Consider the following 16,381-nt stretch of genomic DNA (forward strand, 5'->3'; position numbering starts at 1 on the left):
AAGGAGAATAGATGAGTATAATACTTTACCAATATTTTTCTCCATTTTAGTGCCACTCTCTGGTCCCAAAAATTTACGTGTTTCAGATGAATGGTATAACAGATTGCGAATTACTTGGGATCCCCCAGCTTCACCACCAAAAGGCTACAGGATTGTCTATAAACCCATTAGTAGTAAGTACATTTTTAAAGATCAATTTGCTTTGTCTCACTTTTTTCAATAACTGCTTGCTTCTGTCTTTGTATTTGAAAGAAACATTGCCTCTTTGGGTAAAGTTTCAAGTGATTTCCTTTTCTGCCAATTCCTTTGTTGCTCAAATTTATTTTTCTTGTTCCCTTAGTTCCTGGTCAAGCATTAGAGACTTTTGTGGGGAATGATATTAACACCATTCTGATTCGAAACCTCGCCAGTGGAGCAGAATACAATGTGAAAGTGTTTGCCTCTTATCCTTCCGGTGTCAGTGAAGCTTTGACAAGTGAAGTGAAGACTTGTAAGTCCCTCTTCCTGCTGGGTTCAATCTTCAGTTATGACTTTGCAAATTGGTTTCCATCATAATCCTACTTTTCGGTTCATTAATTTTTTTTTCCAAATAGGTTTTTTCTTTTCCTTGACATAGGTTTTTCCTAGCAAAATATATTAATACCCAAAACCTCATTATTGGAACAGAGTACAGCCTATCTAATACATGTTATATTCTTTTAAGGTAGGGAAGTAGCCCATATCTGGCAGACAGAGCAGATGAGCATTTCATGGAAATCAGATGAATATGTCAAAAGCTTCTAGGAAAAAAATTGCTTTAATTTTTCAAATAAGGCAAACTTTTACAAAATTTTGACAGTCTTCTGAAAGGTAGGAATAATCCCTGGTCAAAAGTGTACCATTGGAAGATTTGTTCTGCCTTTAAGCTATCTTCCAAAGGATCTCACATTCCAGGAACTTTGATTAACCTAAGCCTAACTTCTCTGATAGGAAGTCTTATGTTGCACAAATTTGGGACTTGTTATTGTCATGAAATTCCAGTTATCTCCTTCCTCTCTCTCTCTGAATACACAAGAATCAATTAATATTCGTAAAATTGATGAAGTATGTTTAAAGAGTCATCATTGTCATGAAATAAAGTTTTTTATTCCCTATTCATTGAATAAATATAAGATCAAGCTTCCGATATGGCACTCTCAAATTCCCAAACTAGTTTCATTAGTTAGTTTTTTATGCTTTTAATTTGATTTAAAATAATTTGCTTGGTAATGTTTTATTATTTGACTTCTATATGATTTTTTGGCTTTCTTTTAAGATTTTGAGTAGAAGATGGTCCTCAAATATAAAGAAAAGGTTCCCAATCACTAATTAGAAGTATGATACATATAGTAGAAGTTATTGATATAGCTTCCTGTCTGAAATTAAAGGACATCTTATGAGTTTTTACCTCTTTTGGTTGCTTATTATATTGCTGCTAAGAAAGAAAGGAGCAAATGCTAAATGAAGGTTAGAAGTGATTGGACACTTATGAGAAAGTGTGGGAATTAAATGATTAAAAAAATTAAAAACTACATACTTTTATCTCAGGGATGACATATGCCACTAAGCCTGTATTCTAGCAAATATGAGAAATGTATTACAGAAATTTAACATAGAATCTTAGAACTAGAAAAACAGATATCTAATCTAACCTGAACATAAATCCCCTCTACAACATTCCTAGCAAATAGTCCCTCAGCTTCCATATGAAGACTTCCAGTAATGGGCAACTCATTATCTACTGATGTATCTATTCTATTTTTGGACAGCTCTAAATTTTTAGAATTTTCCCTTACATTGACACAAAAATTCTGATTTGAATGCTAACTTCCCTCATTTTCCTCAGGAAACTTAAGTTGTTAACACTTATATGAGAACTGAAAGTCAATGATGTAATTCAAACCCTGGGTTCCTGACTCTATAGACAGTGCTTTTTCTACTATTACCACCACCACTTCTCAATTTTGTTCCTTAAATGGGATACTTGGTTTTGGATACAGTAAGTATTGTCCTGATATAGATCAGGACTATTATCTTTGTTCTAACTACAAAGATATTTTAAGATCATATGAATTTTTTATACTCTATTCTGTCGCATTAAAAACTTCAAATCCATAAAAACCCCCTAGATATTTTTGCATAAATAGATTTCTAGCTGTATGTCCTTGATCCTGTGCTTGGTAGTGGTTGTTTTTTAATGCAAATATAGAATGGTATATTTATTTATTTATATTAAATTTCATTTTATTAAAATTTGGCTCATTGTTCTAGCTGTTGAGATCTGTTTGGATCCAGAGTCTATAATATATTAGCCATCCCTCCCAGTTTCATGTGATCTGCAAACCTGATAAGCTAGTCATTATTCTGCCTTTAGCCAAGTTTCTGACAAAAATGTCCAACAAAATAGGTCAAAGACAGAGTTACGGTATTCCAAGAGAAACTACCCACTCCTCCCTTTTTCCGTATTTGAGCCAACTTCTGATTTCACTAGTATAGAAATCTCTTGATAAGGAAATCCTTCTACTCATGCAAATGGGTACTGCTTTACAGTGTACAGTTTTGTAGAATTGGCCAGAAGCTTGGAGAGGGAATGTGATTTGCTTCAGATCATACAATAAACTGGACTAGTAGTACACCAAATCTTGCTGAATCAGAAGTCAACTAGATAATTCACTAGATTATGCAGTGTTTCCAGGGAGATAGCCATATGTTAAAAAAAAAAACCTCCTTTTTTGTATGTTCAATAAAATAAAAACAAATTCAATGGAATAAAAAAATCAAAAAATAACATTTAATAAATATTTTTTATTTGCATAACATTGTGTTAGATTCTAAGAATGCAAAGATAAAAAAATGATACAGTTCTGGCTCTCAAGGAGATTACACTTTAAAGCTAAATTATAAACTCTCTATTCTTACCTAGGGTTTTCTTTCCAGTCACAGGGTTATATTCTATTTTATTCTTGTCTATATTAATTTTCACTGTGAATCACTTACATATCCAGCAATTTTTTTTATCAAATGAATATATTCTTCTTACCATGCCACATAGCTTTATCGCATTCTTTTTTTTATCACAAAGATAGTTTCTTATTTTATATATTTCTTTGGATAAACATGATTCTACTCTTCATGATTAAGTTAAATACTTTTGTCATTCATTTTGCTTGACTTAAAGTAGGGTTTATATTTTGATTGTCCATCAGATTATTAATTCTAATTTGGAAGGAACCAGAGCAGTCATCCAAGGAACAGTAGACAGAGCACAGGGTCTGGAATCAAAAAGACCTGAATTGATATCTGGGCTCAAATGTTAGTTGTGTGTTCTTGGGCAAGTCACTTAATCCTGTCTGCCTCAGTGTCCTCTAAAGGCAAAGACAAACCACTCCAGTATGTTAGCCAAGAAAATTTCAAATGGGGACAATATTAGTGGTTACCTCTCAAGGTTGTTGTGAGGTTCAAAAGATAATTGTAAAATACTTAGCACATAATAAATGTTCTTTCCTTCAATTAGTCCAAAACTCTTATTTTATAAGTGAAGTTGAGGTCCAGAGGAGTTAAATAGCCTTAGGATCATAGGATCATAAATTTAGAACTAAATGGACCTTGGAAGGTCATTTAATCCAATCTTCTCATTTTACAAATAAAAAAATTGAGGTACAGAGAGACTGACTTGCCCAAGTTCATATAGGCAAACAGTAGAACCAGGATTTGAATAAGTTCCATGACTCTAAATCCAGTGTTCTCTCCTATACTACATTGACACCTTTTGTTAGTCAGTCAATTAATATTTATTTGGCACTACTATATGCTAAAGGCTGAGGCTACAAAAGAATTAAAATTCCTGTCAAATAGCTCTCAGTTTGATGGAGGAGACAACATGTAAACAATTATCTAAACTAACCTGTATACAAAGTAAGAAACAATTAACTTAGAATTAAGAGGAAAGGCTTTCTATAGAGGATGAGATTTTAGTCTGAACTTGAAAGAAGTCAGGGAAGGTAGGAGGCAGAAAAGGGGAGAGAGCACATGGGTTATAATCAGAGAGAATTTCCAGAACTAAGGGATGGAACAGCCAATAGACCAGTATGACTGGATCAAAGGGTATGTTTTGGAAAATAAGATGCAAGAAGACTGGAAAGAAAGGATAGGGCTGAGTTATAAAGGACTTTGAATGACTAGCAGAGCATTTTGTGTTTATTCTGTAGGGAATAGAGGGACACTGGAGTTTACTGAGGCGTGTGTGTGTGTGTGTTTCTGTGAAAGATGGTAAGGAGTCAGGACTGGGAGGATGGTGGTACCCTTGACAATAATAGAGAAGGTTGGAGTAGGCAGGGGGCTTATGGGGAAAGATAATGAGTTCAGTTTTGTACATGTTGACCTTGAGATATCTACTGGACATCCTCTTTGAAATGTCTGAAAGACAGTTAGAGAGTCAAGACTGGGGATCTGTAGAAAGGTTAAGGCAAAATAATTAGATTTGATAATCATCAGTAATTAAATCCATGGGAACTGATAAGTTTACTAAATGAAGTAGTTATATAAGGAGAAGACCCAAGAGCATTAGCAGGTATAAAATGGATGAGTCAGAGAAAAAGTCAGATAGATAAGAAGAGAACTGGGGAGTGTGATGGTCTAAAAACTCAAAAAGAAAAAAAAGAACCAAGGAGGAATGGGTAGTCAAAAGTATGAAAGATTGCAGAGAAGTGAAGAAAAATGAGGGTTGAATGAAAAAGTCATTGGATTTGGCAATTAAGAAATCATTAGAGTCTTTGGAGACAGCAATTTTATCAGAATGGGGTCTTCTTTGATACCTTCGTATTTGTATTTTCTTTGTTCATTACTGTACCATAGTACTCTTCTTCCTTAGTTCATGGAATGCAGTAATTCTCCAAATATTATCTTATTTTGAATTTAATTCTAGAGTTTGGAATCCTCAACGTAAACATAAAAAATTTCATTTTGTATACAAGTAGAACATTATAAAAGAATACATACATTTCCTCCAGTGTGAAAATACTAATTTTCCCTTTCATTCTAGTGTTCTTGGGAGTGACAGATCTTGAAGCTGAAAGAATTCAGACAAATAGTTTGTGCATCAAGTGGAAAATTCACAATCATGCTACTGCTTACAGAGTTGCCATAGAGAATCTCAAAGGTAAGATGATGTTTGGCAAGTGTTTTCCAATCAACAGCTCTGTGCTCATCACTCTTCTTGAAACTCTGGAAATCAAGGCATTAGGACAGAAAGATGCACAAGATATAGTTACAACTCTTATAATAATAATAACTCAAACTGATATAATGCTGGGAGGTAAATTCTATTATACTTACATGCTCACATAGCTATTAAGTGTCTAAAACAGGATTTGAGCCCTAACCAAATTTAGACACTTACTCTAGCATCTTGTCCATGATACTACATATCTTCTTAGTAAGTTCCTACTCAGGGAAATCAGAATCACATAAAATAAGCTGTAACTGTACTGGGCCTGCATTCTGTCTGGCTGTCTGTTTTTTTAGTTTTATATTTTTCTTGTCATCACTTTTCCTGGTGACTTAGAGTAAGGATATTCCTTCCTTCCTTTAGTAGTTCAAGTAACTTACCTGCATGATATGTGATATGTGAACTCACTTCCTCATGGGGATTGTAAATCTCAAATAAACACAGGGCTAGTTTATTTTCTTTGCTCAATCATTCTTCAAATCAATCTCCTTTTCTAAGAGACTACAAGCTCTTTGTACCAAAAAAGAAGTTTGTAATTATTAATATGATTAGACAAAACAGAAATGTCTTCTTCATTTAGTATTTTGTAATTAAAACATTCATCTGAGCCTAACAACAATGTGATGTTGGCATTGAAAGTAGTATTAATTCCATTTAATAGATGAGGGAACTGAGGCTGAAGTGAAATAACTTGTCTAAGGTAACAGAAAAAGTAAGTGACTGAGATTTGAAGCCAGGGTTTCTGATTCCATGTTTAATGCTTTTTTTTTTAAACTGCATATTTGTTTAAAGTCTGCAGAGACTTCACTAAGGGACCAACAGAATGAAATTAGTGGATAAGCAGAAGAGGCTGTTCTGTCATTTCTAATTGATAGAATGGTGTGATGGTAGCAACACTAAGAGGAAGCATATGTTCATATATAAATATATATGTATATATATATATGTATATATACCCATACATTCATATATGTAATTGTTCAATCATTCCAGATAATTTATGTCCAACTCTTCATGACCCGATTTGGAGTTTTCTTGGCAAAGATACTGAAATGTTTTTCCATTGCCTTTTTTGACTCATTTTATAGATGAGAAAACTGAGGTAAACAGTATAAAGTGATTTGGGTCACACAGATAATAAATATATATGGTTGGATTTGAATTCAAATCTTCCTGATTCCAGACCCAGTATTCTATCCACTGTACTACCTAGCTTCCTGCACATACACACATACACACACATATGCATATATATGTGTATATATATATATATTATATATATATATAGATAGATAGATAGATACCCACATCTATACACACACACATATGTATATGCTCTTCAGTATTTAAAAGGTAAAAGTTAAGGGAAATTGATTTATGTGGACAGTCACCAACTTTAAAAATGTTATACAGAATGGTTCAAAAGATGAATGAAAATAACTTTATAAATACAATCAGGCAAATCTACAAGAACTAATCTCCTAGAATGTTAGCTTATTTGTGAATCAGTTGATTGGGCCCTTTTGTTGAACTATGTAACCAATGAACAGATAACATTAATCTGGAAGCCTGAAACAAATAAGCTGTTTATAAAGCCAACATCCTTGGCAGGAACTTGAGCCCACACTTCCTTCTTATCTGGGAGTTAACCTAACTTGTACTTCCTCAGTGGAATGGGGAAGCAGCCAGAAATATCTTAGACAGTCTTGATTGAACAAGAATGAACAAAAAGTGCCCTTCATTTTCTCATTAGCATTTAATACATTAAAAGATTTTGTGATTCAATTAGGACACAGCTCATTCACTATGAAGTTCATTTCTGCATTACTGTGGCTAATCAACTCACTGGCAATCATTTCTTATCAGTAGCTTCAAGAAAAAGGGGAAATGTCTATTTGGACCTTTTGGGGACAGGAGTAGAGGTCAGATTGGGTGACTAGCTTTCAGATAGGATGTTTTCACGGTCTCATTAACTCCACCCTAAAAAGTCTTCTGATGCTAGGGGTCCATTTTTCCATGGGAAGCTAAGTCAGGATTAGACTTAGCTGTTTAGAAGCAATGACATAACCCACTGAAAACCACTGAAAACATTTATAATAAGAAGCCCCTGGAGACATCCTAGGCTGTGGTGGATCCCTTTGGAGGCTATCATGCTCAAGCCTCTTTTGTGGCTCCATCTCTAATCTCTAGTTATGCCTTCACTTGAGCATTAATACCCCTCTTCCTCCCATCCTTTCCCAGCTTCTCAGCTTCCCAGTACCCTTAATGTGTTGTTATCCCTCATTCTGGATCAGACCCTGGTTCAAAGTGAGATTTGGTGAGCTCAGATATTCCTACAAGACTAAGTTACTTATAAAAATATTCTGTAGCTTCTGATCTATTCTAGAAGCTTCTTTGAGATGACTAATCATCAGAGATAGACCATGGAATTCCCCTATAATAATTCATTCCCAGCTAATCCACCTGTGCCAGCTATTCCATTTTGAATGACTTGGGGAATCTTCACTTTGAATCTAAATGGAGTACATGAACTCATCTTCCTGAGTTCAAACTTAGCAGCAGATCACCTGTGACCCTTGGCAAGTCATTTAACCCCATTTGCCTCAGTTTCCTTATCTGCAAAATGCATTGGAGAAGAAAATGGCAAACTACTCCAGTATCTCCGCCAAAAAAAAAAAACTCAAATGGAGTCATAGTTAGACACAACTGAAATGACTGACCAACAACATGGTGTTATAATGCAATCTCTCTGGTATTGTTCCATTTTTCTGGAATCAAGAATCCAAAAACTCATATGAAGAACAACTTCCTGAGTCTAAACTTGTAGAGGAGGTATTATTCAGAATCAAAGTCAGAACAGTAAAGGAGGTGTGAGGCTAGACTTTACAGCATAAAATTCTAGCAGCCTACTCTCTCAGACTCTATATTATCAGTCCCCACAGACTGATTTGGGGGATAACAACTTGAGCTGTTGCTACCAGTGCTTTTTGACTTATCATATTGGTAGCATCATCAATATTTGTTGTAATAGTTTGACTCATTTATTTAGTCCCAACTCATAAAGAATAAAAGTATAAATAATATATTACAAAGATGGCATTTTTCCACCCTGGTCTATGAAAATTTCTAGCTTTCCCAAAGGGAAAACTATGGCTCCATTTGATGCAGCATTTCTGGCACAGAACTTTGGAGAAATCCATCATAATTTGACCAATGACAGTACTTTTCTTTAAAGCAGGGCCAATAGGCATGGATTACACAGGCCAGAAACAACACAGGCTGCTACACCCATTTTTGTAAACCTTTACTTGTCTTGGAAAGTTTTCATAAATCATTTTTCAATAATTTTACTGTGTCAATCATAATTTTCCAATATTGGAAAATATATTTTTGTTTGGTTAAACAAAAACAAAAAGCAACTAACTCCATTATATTTTCTGGGATTTGTAAAGAAAAAAATTAACCTAATAAAAGGGAAAGTGATACCTCTATGTACCACAGTGATTCAGTATGTCTCCTCCTTAATCTTATGTAAAGAAGACTCTAGAAGGAGCCTGTTAGCATTTGACATGGAAAAGGGCACTGAATTTGGTGTCAGAGGACCTGAGTTCAAATATTGTCTCTTATTCTTAATATTTATGTGATTTTGTTGTTGTTCAGTGTTTCAGTTGTTTGACTCTTTTTGACCCCATTTGAAATATTCTTGGCAGTTCCTGGAGTGGTTAGCCATTGCCTTATCTAGTTCATTTTATAGATAAAGAAACTGAGGCAAACTGGTTTAAGTGACTTACTCTGGGTCACATAGCTAAAAAGTGTCTGAGATCAGATTTGATTTTAGGTCTTATTGATCCCAGGCCCCAGCATTTTACCTACTGGACCAATTAGTTACCCTAGCTGTGGTTTATATAAGATCATAAAAAATTCTACATCCTGTTTCATAGGCAACTTTTTGATCAACTGTTGACCGATAACAAGTGGCAGACAGGGATTTAAACCCCTTCTTTAGTCCATATCCAATATATATCTTCCCCTGTGTGCTATGGTTGGTATTACCTACCTCACATTGGGTTTTTTTTGGGGGGGATATCAAATAAGAAGAAGGCATATGAAATCATTCTAAAAAAGTATAAAGAGAAAGGAACTGGACTTGTGAATTCATTGGTGTTGGGAACTCCCTGTTATACAAACTTCCATTAATGCAGATTGCATCTTCTATTAAACTTAGAATCTTAGAAAGTTGCCTAGAATCTGCAGAGCAAGGGGAGAAGTTAAGTGGTTTGCTTGTTTCAGAGACAGGATATAAACTTGGGACTTTCCAGTTCTCTATCTACTATGCATGCTGAATATGTTTCTACAGTATAAGGCACTGTATAAATGTAAGGCATTATATCAAGAAGAATTTGGAAGGAATGAAAAATGCAAAAAATTTAAAGTAGTCTGTAGGCATTCCAACAGACATGATTTTCAAAAGAAGAAAATGATAATTGACATTTAAAGAATATTTTGGGTTTATAAAGCTCTTTTCATACAATATCTCCTTTAGTCCTGTAATGTGAGATAGACATGACAAATATTATCAGCATCATTTTCTAAATCAACCAAATGAAAGATGAAGAAGTTAAGGGGTTTGCTGAAAATCACACAGAGGTTAAGTGACAGTACCAGGATATGCACCCTATTCCTTTGTCTTTAAGTCCAGAACACTATGCAAATTAGGACTTCAGGAGCCTCTCATGGACTCACATAGAAGCTGGAAGGGAGCAATAGAGAAATTTATTGGGGGGTATGGGGTTAGCCAGGCTCTCCAGATTCTGAGTCTTTATGGAACTACAGGAAACTAGTGGAGTAATTGCTTCATAACATCATAGATTTAGAGCTAGGAAGGGATCTTATAGGCCACCAATTCCAACCCTTTTATAGGTGAAGAAACTGAGGCCTAAAGAAATTAAACAATTTGTCCTGGGTTACACAGCTAGTACATTTCTGAGACAGGATTCAAACTCAGGTCTTCCTAACCCCAAATCTAGCTGCCCACCCGCTCTGCCAACTAGGGATTCTTCTATAATAAATGAGAATATCACCTACAAGATCCAACTTAACAGCAATAATTATTCTCTGCATTCCTATAACAAGTAAAGATTGATGTAGCACTTTTATCTGAACAGCTTTGTGATGAAGGTATTGTATCATTATTATCCAGGAAACTAAGGCCCTAGGAGATAAAAATGACTTGTCTAAGGTCACATAGGGAAGAGTAAGTGGTTCTCAGATCTTCTGATTCCAAAAATCATTCCAAAAATCTCAAGGCTGGTAGGAATTCCTGGAAATTTTCATCCAAATTCTCCTAACCCCTCTGTGTTAACACAGAAAAGACTGTTGCACTTCTGACTGATGCTCCATCTCCTTAAGCCCAACTAAAGCCCCAACTTCTTTTTTTTCAATTTGCATCTTTTATTAGTGATTTGGAGCATTTTTCATATGGTCATTGATAGTTTATATTTCTTCTTTTAAAAACTCTCTTTTTCCAAAGCCCCAACTTGTATTGAAAACCTTCTTTAACCCCTCTTAATTTTAGTATTTTCTCTCTTTAATTTTTTCCTATTTATCCTGTATCTGGCTTATTTTACATATTTTCTTGTCTCCCTCCTTCAGATTGTGAGCTCCTTGAACACAGGTATTGTCTTTTGCCTAGTTTTTTGTATCCACAGTGCTAAGCACAATATCTAACAAGGTTTATTGATTGAATGAACTGAGGCTAACTTCAGGTATGTCCTACTTTAAGAAAGCTTGGCCATACTAACATCCACATTTACATAATAGGGAGACTGATGGTGCAAAATTATTATTTAGTCAACAGATACATCACTTTCAGATTCCTTTACTTGTAGACTTCCTCTGAGTTGGGGAATAGGTGGTGATACATTGGAATAGATAATTCCTGATTGAGGAAAATCCTGCTACCAATGCAGGTCAGACTTCTAGTTTCCCCAAACTCTTCACTTGGGGTCATATAGTCATTATGCATCAAAAGCAAGATTTGAACTCTAAGACTTTCTGATTTCAAGGTCAGCTCTCTATCCAACAAATCATTCTGCCTCTATTAACTGACATGGACTTAAATATGATTCAGTTTGTCAAAGCTCAGTTTACATGTTTACATTTCTACAATATATCTATGAAAACTTTGATGGAGTCACCACAAGCTATTCTTGGAGAAAGTTCAATGGCAAATGACCTCATTATGTATTTTTAATTTCTTTTTCTTTTCATCACAGATGGGAAGAAGCAGGAAACTACCATGGGAGGAGGAACATCTAGCCATTGTTTCTATGGACTTAGCCCTGATTCAGAGCATAAAATCAGCGTTTATACACAGCTCCAAGAGATAACAGGACCTAGTGTTAGCATAGTGGAAAAAACATGTAAGTGAATTGTGCATTCTCTCTCTCATCCACAGATTCATTTGGGGGGACAACCTAGCTGTTTCATAAATCTTGTTCCATTAATAAAAATGTGAGTGTTGGCAGTACAAGAATCCATGTAATTCAAGTTCCAATCACTTCTCTAGTCACAAAATTCACTGCTGGTCCTCCACTGGTCCTCATTACTATAATTTTTTTTCTTCCCTTAGTACATGCTTTACAGGGGACTAGATATCAGTCCATAGGTTAGCAAAATCCCAGTCTCAATGACCTTTATTGTAATCACTACCCATAAAGAAACATTTGTGGTATGTGGCAAGAGGAATAGGGTGTAATAACTAGGACTTGACATTAAAATAGGGGCGTATTACCAGAGCCATGGGGGTGGGAGTGGAGCCAATCAACTCCCATTCATTGACTCACTGAGGAGTTATTGCTAACTTGAAAAGCCTTCCCATTTTTTCTAACTTGGCTGTATATCTGATGTGACGAAGGGAAATATACACAATTATAAGAATGTATTTTTCATTGTCCTTTATTCAAAGATATCTGGAGACCAGGGAGAATGTTAGCTTAATGAAACGACATTTATTGGAGCCCACTAGCTATCTCTTGATTTAAAGTCTGCATTCACAGAATATTCCTTCATTTTAATAATTATTCTGGGGGTGTAACCCTATATTTCGACAACTGCTCAATCCTATATTTGGAATCTCTATGGAGGCAAGCTGTATTTGCACCTTTATGTTTGTGGGTTGTTGGTTGTATTTACATCTTTTTAAGTCTCGTTGATTGAGATATAAAAGGGCCATTATATAAAAAGCAGAAGATAGTTGTTTAGGAAAGAGATTCCAAGAGTTTGAGTCATAGATATTCAGGAATTAATGACACCTTACAATTTTAGGACTTTAGAAGTTATCTAGACCAACTTCATATTCAGGAGACGCTCTCTTCTACAGCATTCCTAGTGACAATTCAGTCTGTGCATGGTATTCATTAGAAAGTTCTTGAATTACACTGAAATTTATCTTATTGCAATCCATTGGCTTTTGCCCAGCCTTAGGAACAAATGCAAAACAAATATCTTCCTTCATTTACATACTACCTCTACAAATTTTAGAACACTTCTGTATATGTATGGTGAACAGTTCTTATTGAGCTCCACCTATTACCTGATGGCTCATTTTCACTGTGTGATTGGCAAACAAGTATACTGGTTTAGATGCTTTGGCAAACTTTAGAACCATAGAGAACCTATTTGACAATTTCCTATGAGTTTTACTTTTGCTTTAAAGATAAAATATTATCAATATCTTAGTATGATGAGGAAGAAGTGCTGATAATGATCATTAACTTATGACTTCTTCCAAAGATTTCATAAGAATCAAGTGTAATGTCTTTAAGGTGAATTGTAATGACTTTAGGAAACTTGAAAAATTCATCAGACTAAATATTCACATGAATTTATTTCATTATTGCTATTAGTTTAATAGTTAAATTCAGTTCATAGAACTGGTGTGAGTAAGGAGTTGGGGAGAATCTTAGAGATCATATAGTTCAATATTCTACCTAAGACAGACATGCTTTTAATAGTATCAATGAGAATGGATAACGAAACTTAAACACTTCTAATGCTTAAACTTCTAACTGTTTAAACACTTATAATTATAGGAAATAAATGTTGTCACAAGGAAGCCTGTTGGACTGAGACAATTCTGTCAGGAAGTTCTTTCTTATTTTGAGCTAAAATCTGTCTTCGTTTATGCATTCTACCCAGTGGTACTACTTTTGTCTTGGAAACTACATAGACAAATTTTCTTTCTTTTTTTAAATGTTATTTTATTTTTTAAATACATGAAAAGATAGTTTTCATGTTCATCTCTTTGTAATTTTTGAAACAAAATTTTTACCCCCATGATACTCTTTAGATATTTAAAGTCATTTGTCATCAATTTTTGTCTTTTTATATTTCTAAAATTTTATTTATTTTTTAGCATTTAAACAATATTTTAAGTTCCAAATTTTCTCTCTTTCTCCAATTCTCTCTCATCTATTGGGAAGGCAAGCAATATAGTGTCAAATATATATGGGGACTTTTTCTCCAGCTCCTTTCATTGTTTCTCATATAATTTGCCTTCTGGTGGCTTCATAGGTTTAACAACAATATCAATGTTCTTTGATTTTTTAAATAAATGTTTACTTCTTAATTTGATCTTATCTATGAAATTAGACAAATGGCTCCAGATACCAGAAGTAGATGGAAGTTTCACATAAGTGGATTTAAGGTTACAGTCTTGATTATCCTGGACCATTTGCCAGTCAAATTCTATTGGTGATTTCTCTATACAAAGGTCAATTTAAACCATTCCTAATCTAGAATTCATGCCTTTCCCATTCTCAACTGCCAGTACCATTCTTTTCCAATTATTTTGTAATACACACACACACACACACACACACACACACACATATATATATATATACATATATATTTACTTTATTTGTATTTATTCCATTTATATTTATAATGCAATAATTTATAGGTAACTGCAAAATTCATTAGAATATAAACTTCCTTTTTTCTTTTTATTTATTTTTAAAAATTTTTTAACAGTTTTATCTAAAATTTTGAATTCTAAATTCTATCTTTCCCTAAGATGGTAAGCAACCAGATATAGATTGTAAATATACAATTATGTAAAATATCTGCATATTTGTCTTTTTTATAAGAAAAAAATGAAAAAAAGAAAGTAAACAGTCTGTATTTAATCAATATCAGTTTTTTCCTAGAGGCAGATAGTATGCTTCTTCATTAGTCCTTTGGGAATGTCTTGGATTTTTGTATTGCTGAGAATGGCTAGGTCATTCACAGTTCTCTATTGAACAATATTGCTGTAACTGTGAATAGTCAATGTTCATTTTGAAATACAGCTTTCAGAATTTAATTCAGTATGCAGAGTCTTCAGATGAGCTTGGAGTATGGTCAAACTCTCTGGAATCTGATGATGCCCAATTCAGTAATATTGGAAGAAGATGTTCACTTGAACAAAGATTGATATTCTGTTATTAATTATATTGGCAGAAGTTGAGCTTATGCCTTCTGTGTAGGCCAATAACTGGAATAGAAACATACTTTTCAAGAACTATTGCACTAAATCAATATTGCAATCATTTTAGACCTGACGGTTTCACTAAATTTACTCCAGGTGTCTAAATGGCAATATCTGAAAATGGTACCCAGGCCTTCTGTCTGCATATGAGGAGACAGATGAGTTAATTCTCACAAATTGTTGTTTTACTATGGTAGTCACAAAATCCTAAGCAAGGACAGATGGCTGTTATCAAAATAATTGAAGCCCCCCCCCCAATTATTTTCTCCTTACTGATGTTGTTTCTTGGGTTTTGTCAAATTTTCTCCAATTTCTAGGGCCAATTCCAACTCCACCACCAGCAACAACAACACCTCTTCCAACCATTCCTCCAGCAAAGGAAGGTAAGATGATGATGATGATGATGATGATGATGATGATGATAATGATAATAATGATGATGATGATGATACATTTGCAGCTTTAAATTTTTGTCACTTATGGGTAGACAAAAGGCATCCTTTGTGTTAACTATTTTACTTTGTCTCCTATTAAATTATTGATATACCTATTGAGCAAATTAAATATTATAATATTAATGAACTGCATTTATATTAATTGCATATTATATGATATACAAATATATTGTTTCAATATATTATATGTAATAATAAGGATGAGTTGGACTCCACTGATCAGTATTATAAAGCCACAGTTTCTGTCCAAAAAGAGAATTGGCTATGATAATCTTTCAATCTGTCAAATCTAAAGAGCAAACGGAATGACTGTTTCTACCAGGGAAGAAAATTAGGAAGTTCTTGAATAAACATTTATAATTCTGTTGTAAGTTTGCAGTCTGTATTGGTGGAAACAATGAAATCAGTCAATGTGTCAGTCACTGGACCAAGTGCTGGGGATTGAAAGAAAAGAAGAAAAAGGCAGGCTTTCCAGAAAGAGCTTACATTCTAGTGGGGAGGAGAGGGAAGAGAAAGACAACATGTAAATAGCTATATAAAAACAATCTTTATAAAAGGAAGGTACTACAATTAGCAGGGCTTAGGAATGGATTCCTTTAGAAGGTAAGATTTTCTCTGGCACTTGAAGGAAGTCAGGAGATGGAGATGAAGAGAAAGACATCAATGAGGGACTGCCAATGGAAACACCAGAGGTGGGAGATGGAGTGTCTTGTTTGAGAAATATCAAGGAGACCAATGTTACAAGATTGAAGTATACGTAAGTGCAGTATAGGGGAATGGGGTAGATTAAGCTATAAGAAGATTGGAAAGCTATGTGTGTTGGGGCAAGAGGGGAATAGGTTTTAAAAGTTTGAATAGTAAACAAGATTTTATATTTGGTCCTGGAGGTAATAGGGAGCCACTGGGGTTTAACAAGTAGAGGATGATATGGTTGAATCTACTCTTTAGGAAAATCACTGATGATTGAGAGGAGGAAACACTGTAATGAGAAAAGTCTTATGGCAAGCAGACCAAATAGCAGGCTGTTGCAATATTTCAGGCCTAATGAGATGAAGATTTCTATCAGGATGGTGATAGTAGCAGAGAAGAGAAGCAGGGATATTTGAGAGGTGTTAAAAATATAAGATCAACAAAAAATTGGCAAAAAAA

General features: G+C 34.4%; 1 protein-coding gene across 3 annotated transcripts in view; it reads left to right on the forward strand.

The window, feature by feature from the left end:
- COL14A1 (collagen type XIV alpha 1 chain) overlaps positions 1-16,381 on the forward strand; it is a 265,288-nt gene that overhangs the window by 140,657 nt on the left and 108,250 nt on the right. For all 3 annotated transcript variants that reach the window (XM_074201475.1, XM_074201474.1, XM_074201476.1), the window contains 5 exons: positions 51-173; positions 341-490; positions 5,060-5,176; positions 11,521-11,667; positions 15,095-15,160. In XM_074201475.1, coding sequence (XP_074057576.1) covers positions 51-173; positions 341-490; positions 5,060-5,176; positions 11,521-11,667; positions 15,095-15,160 — 603 coding nt within the window. The remainder of the gene's footprint in view (positions 1-50; positions 174-340; positions 491-5,059; positions 5,177-11,520; positions 11,668-15,094; positions 15,161-16,381) is intronic.

The sequence above is a fragment of the Macrotis lagotis genome, chromosome X, assembly GCF_037893015.1.
Source record: "Macrotis lagotis isolate mMagLag1 chromosome X, bilby.v1.9.chrom.fasta, whole genome shotgun sequence".
NCBI classification, from domain to species: domain Eukaryota; kingdom Metazoa; phylum Chordata; class Mammalia; order Peramelemorphia; family Peramelidae; genus Macrotis; species Macrotis lagotis.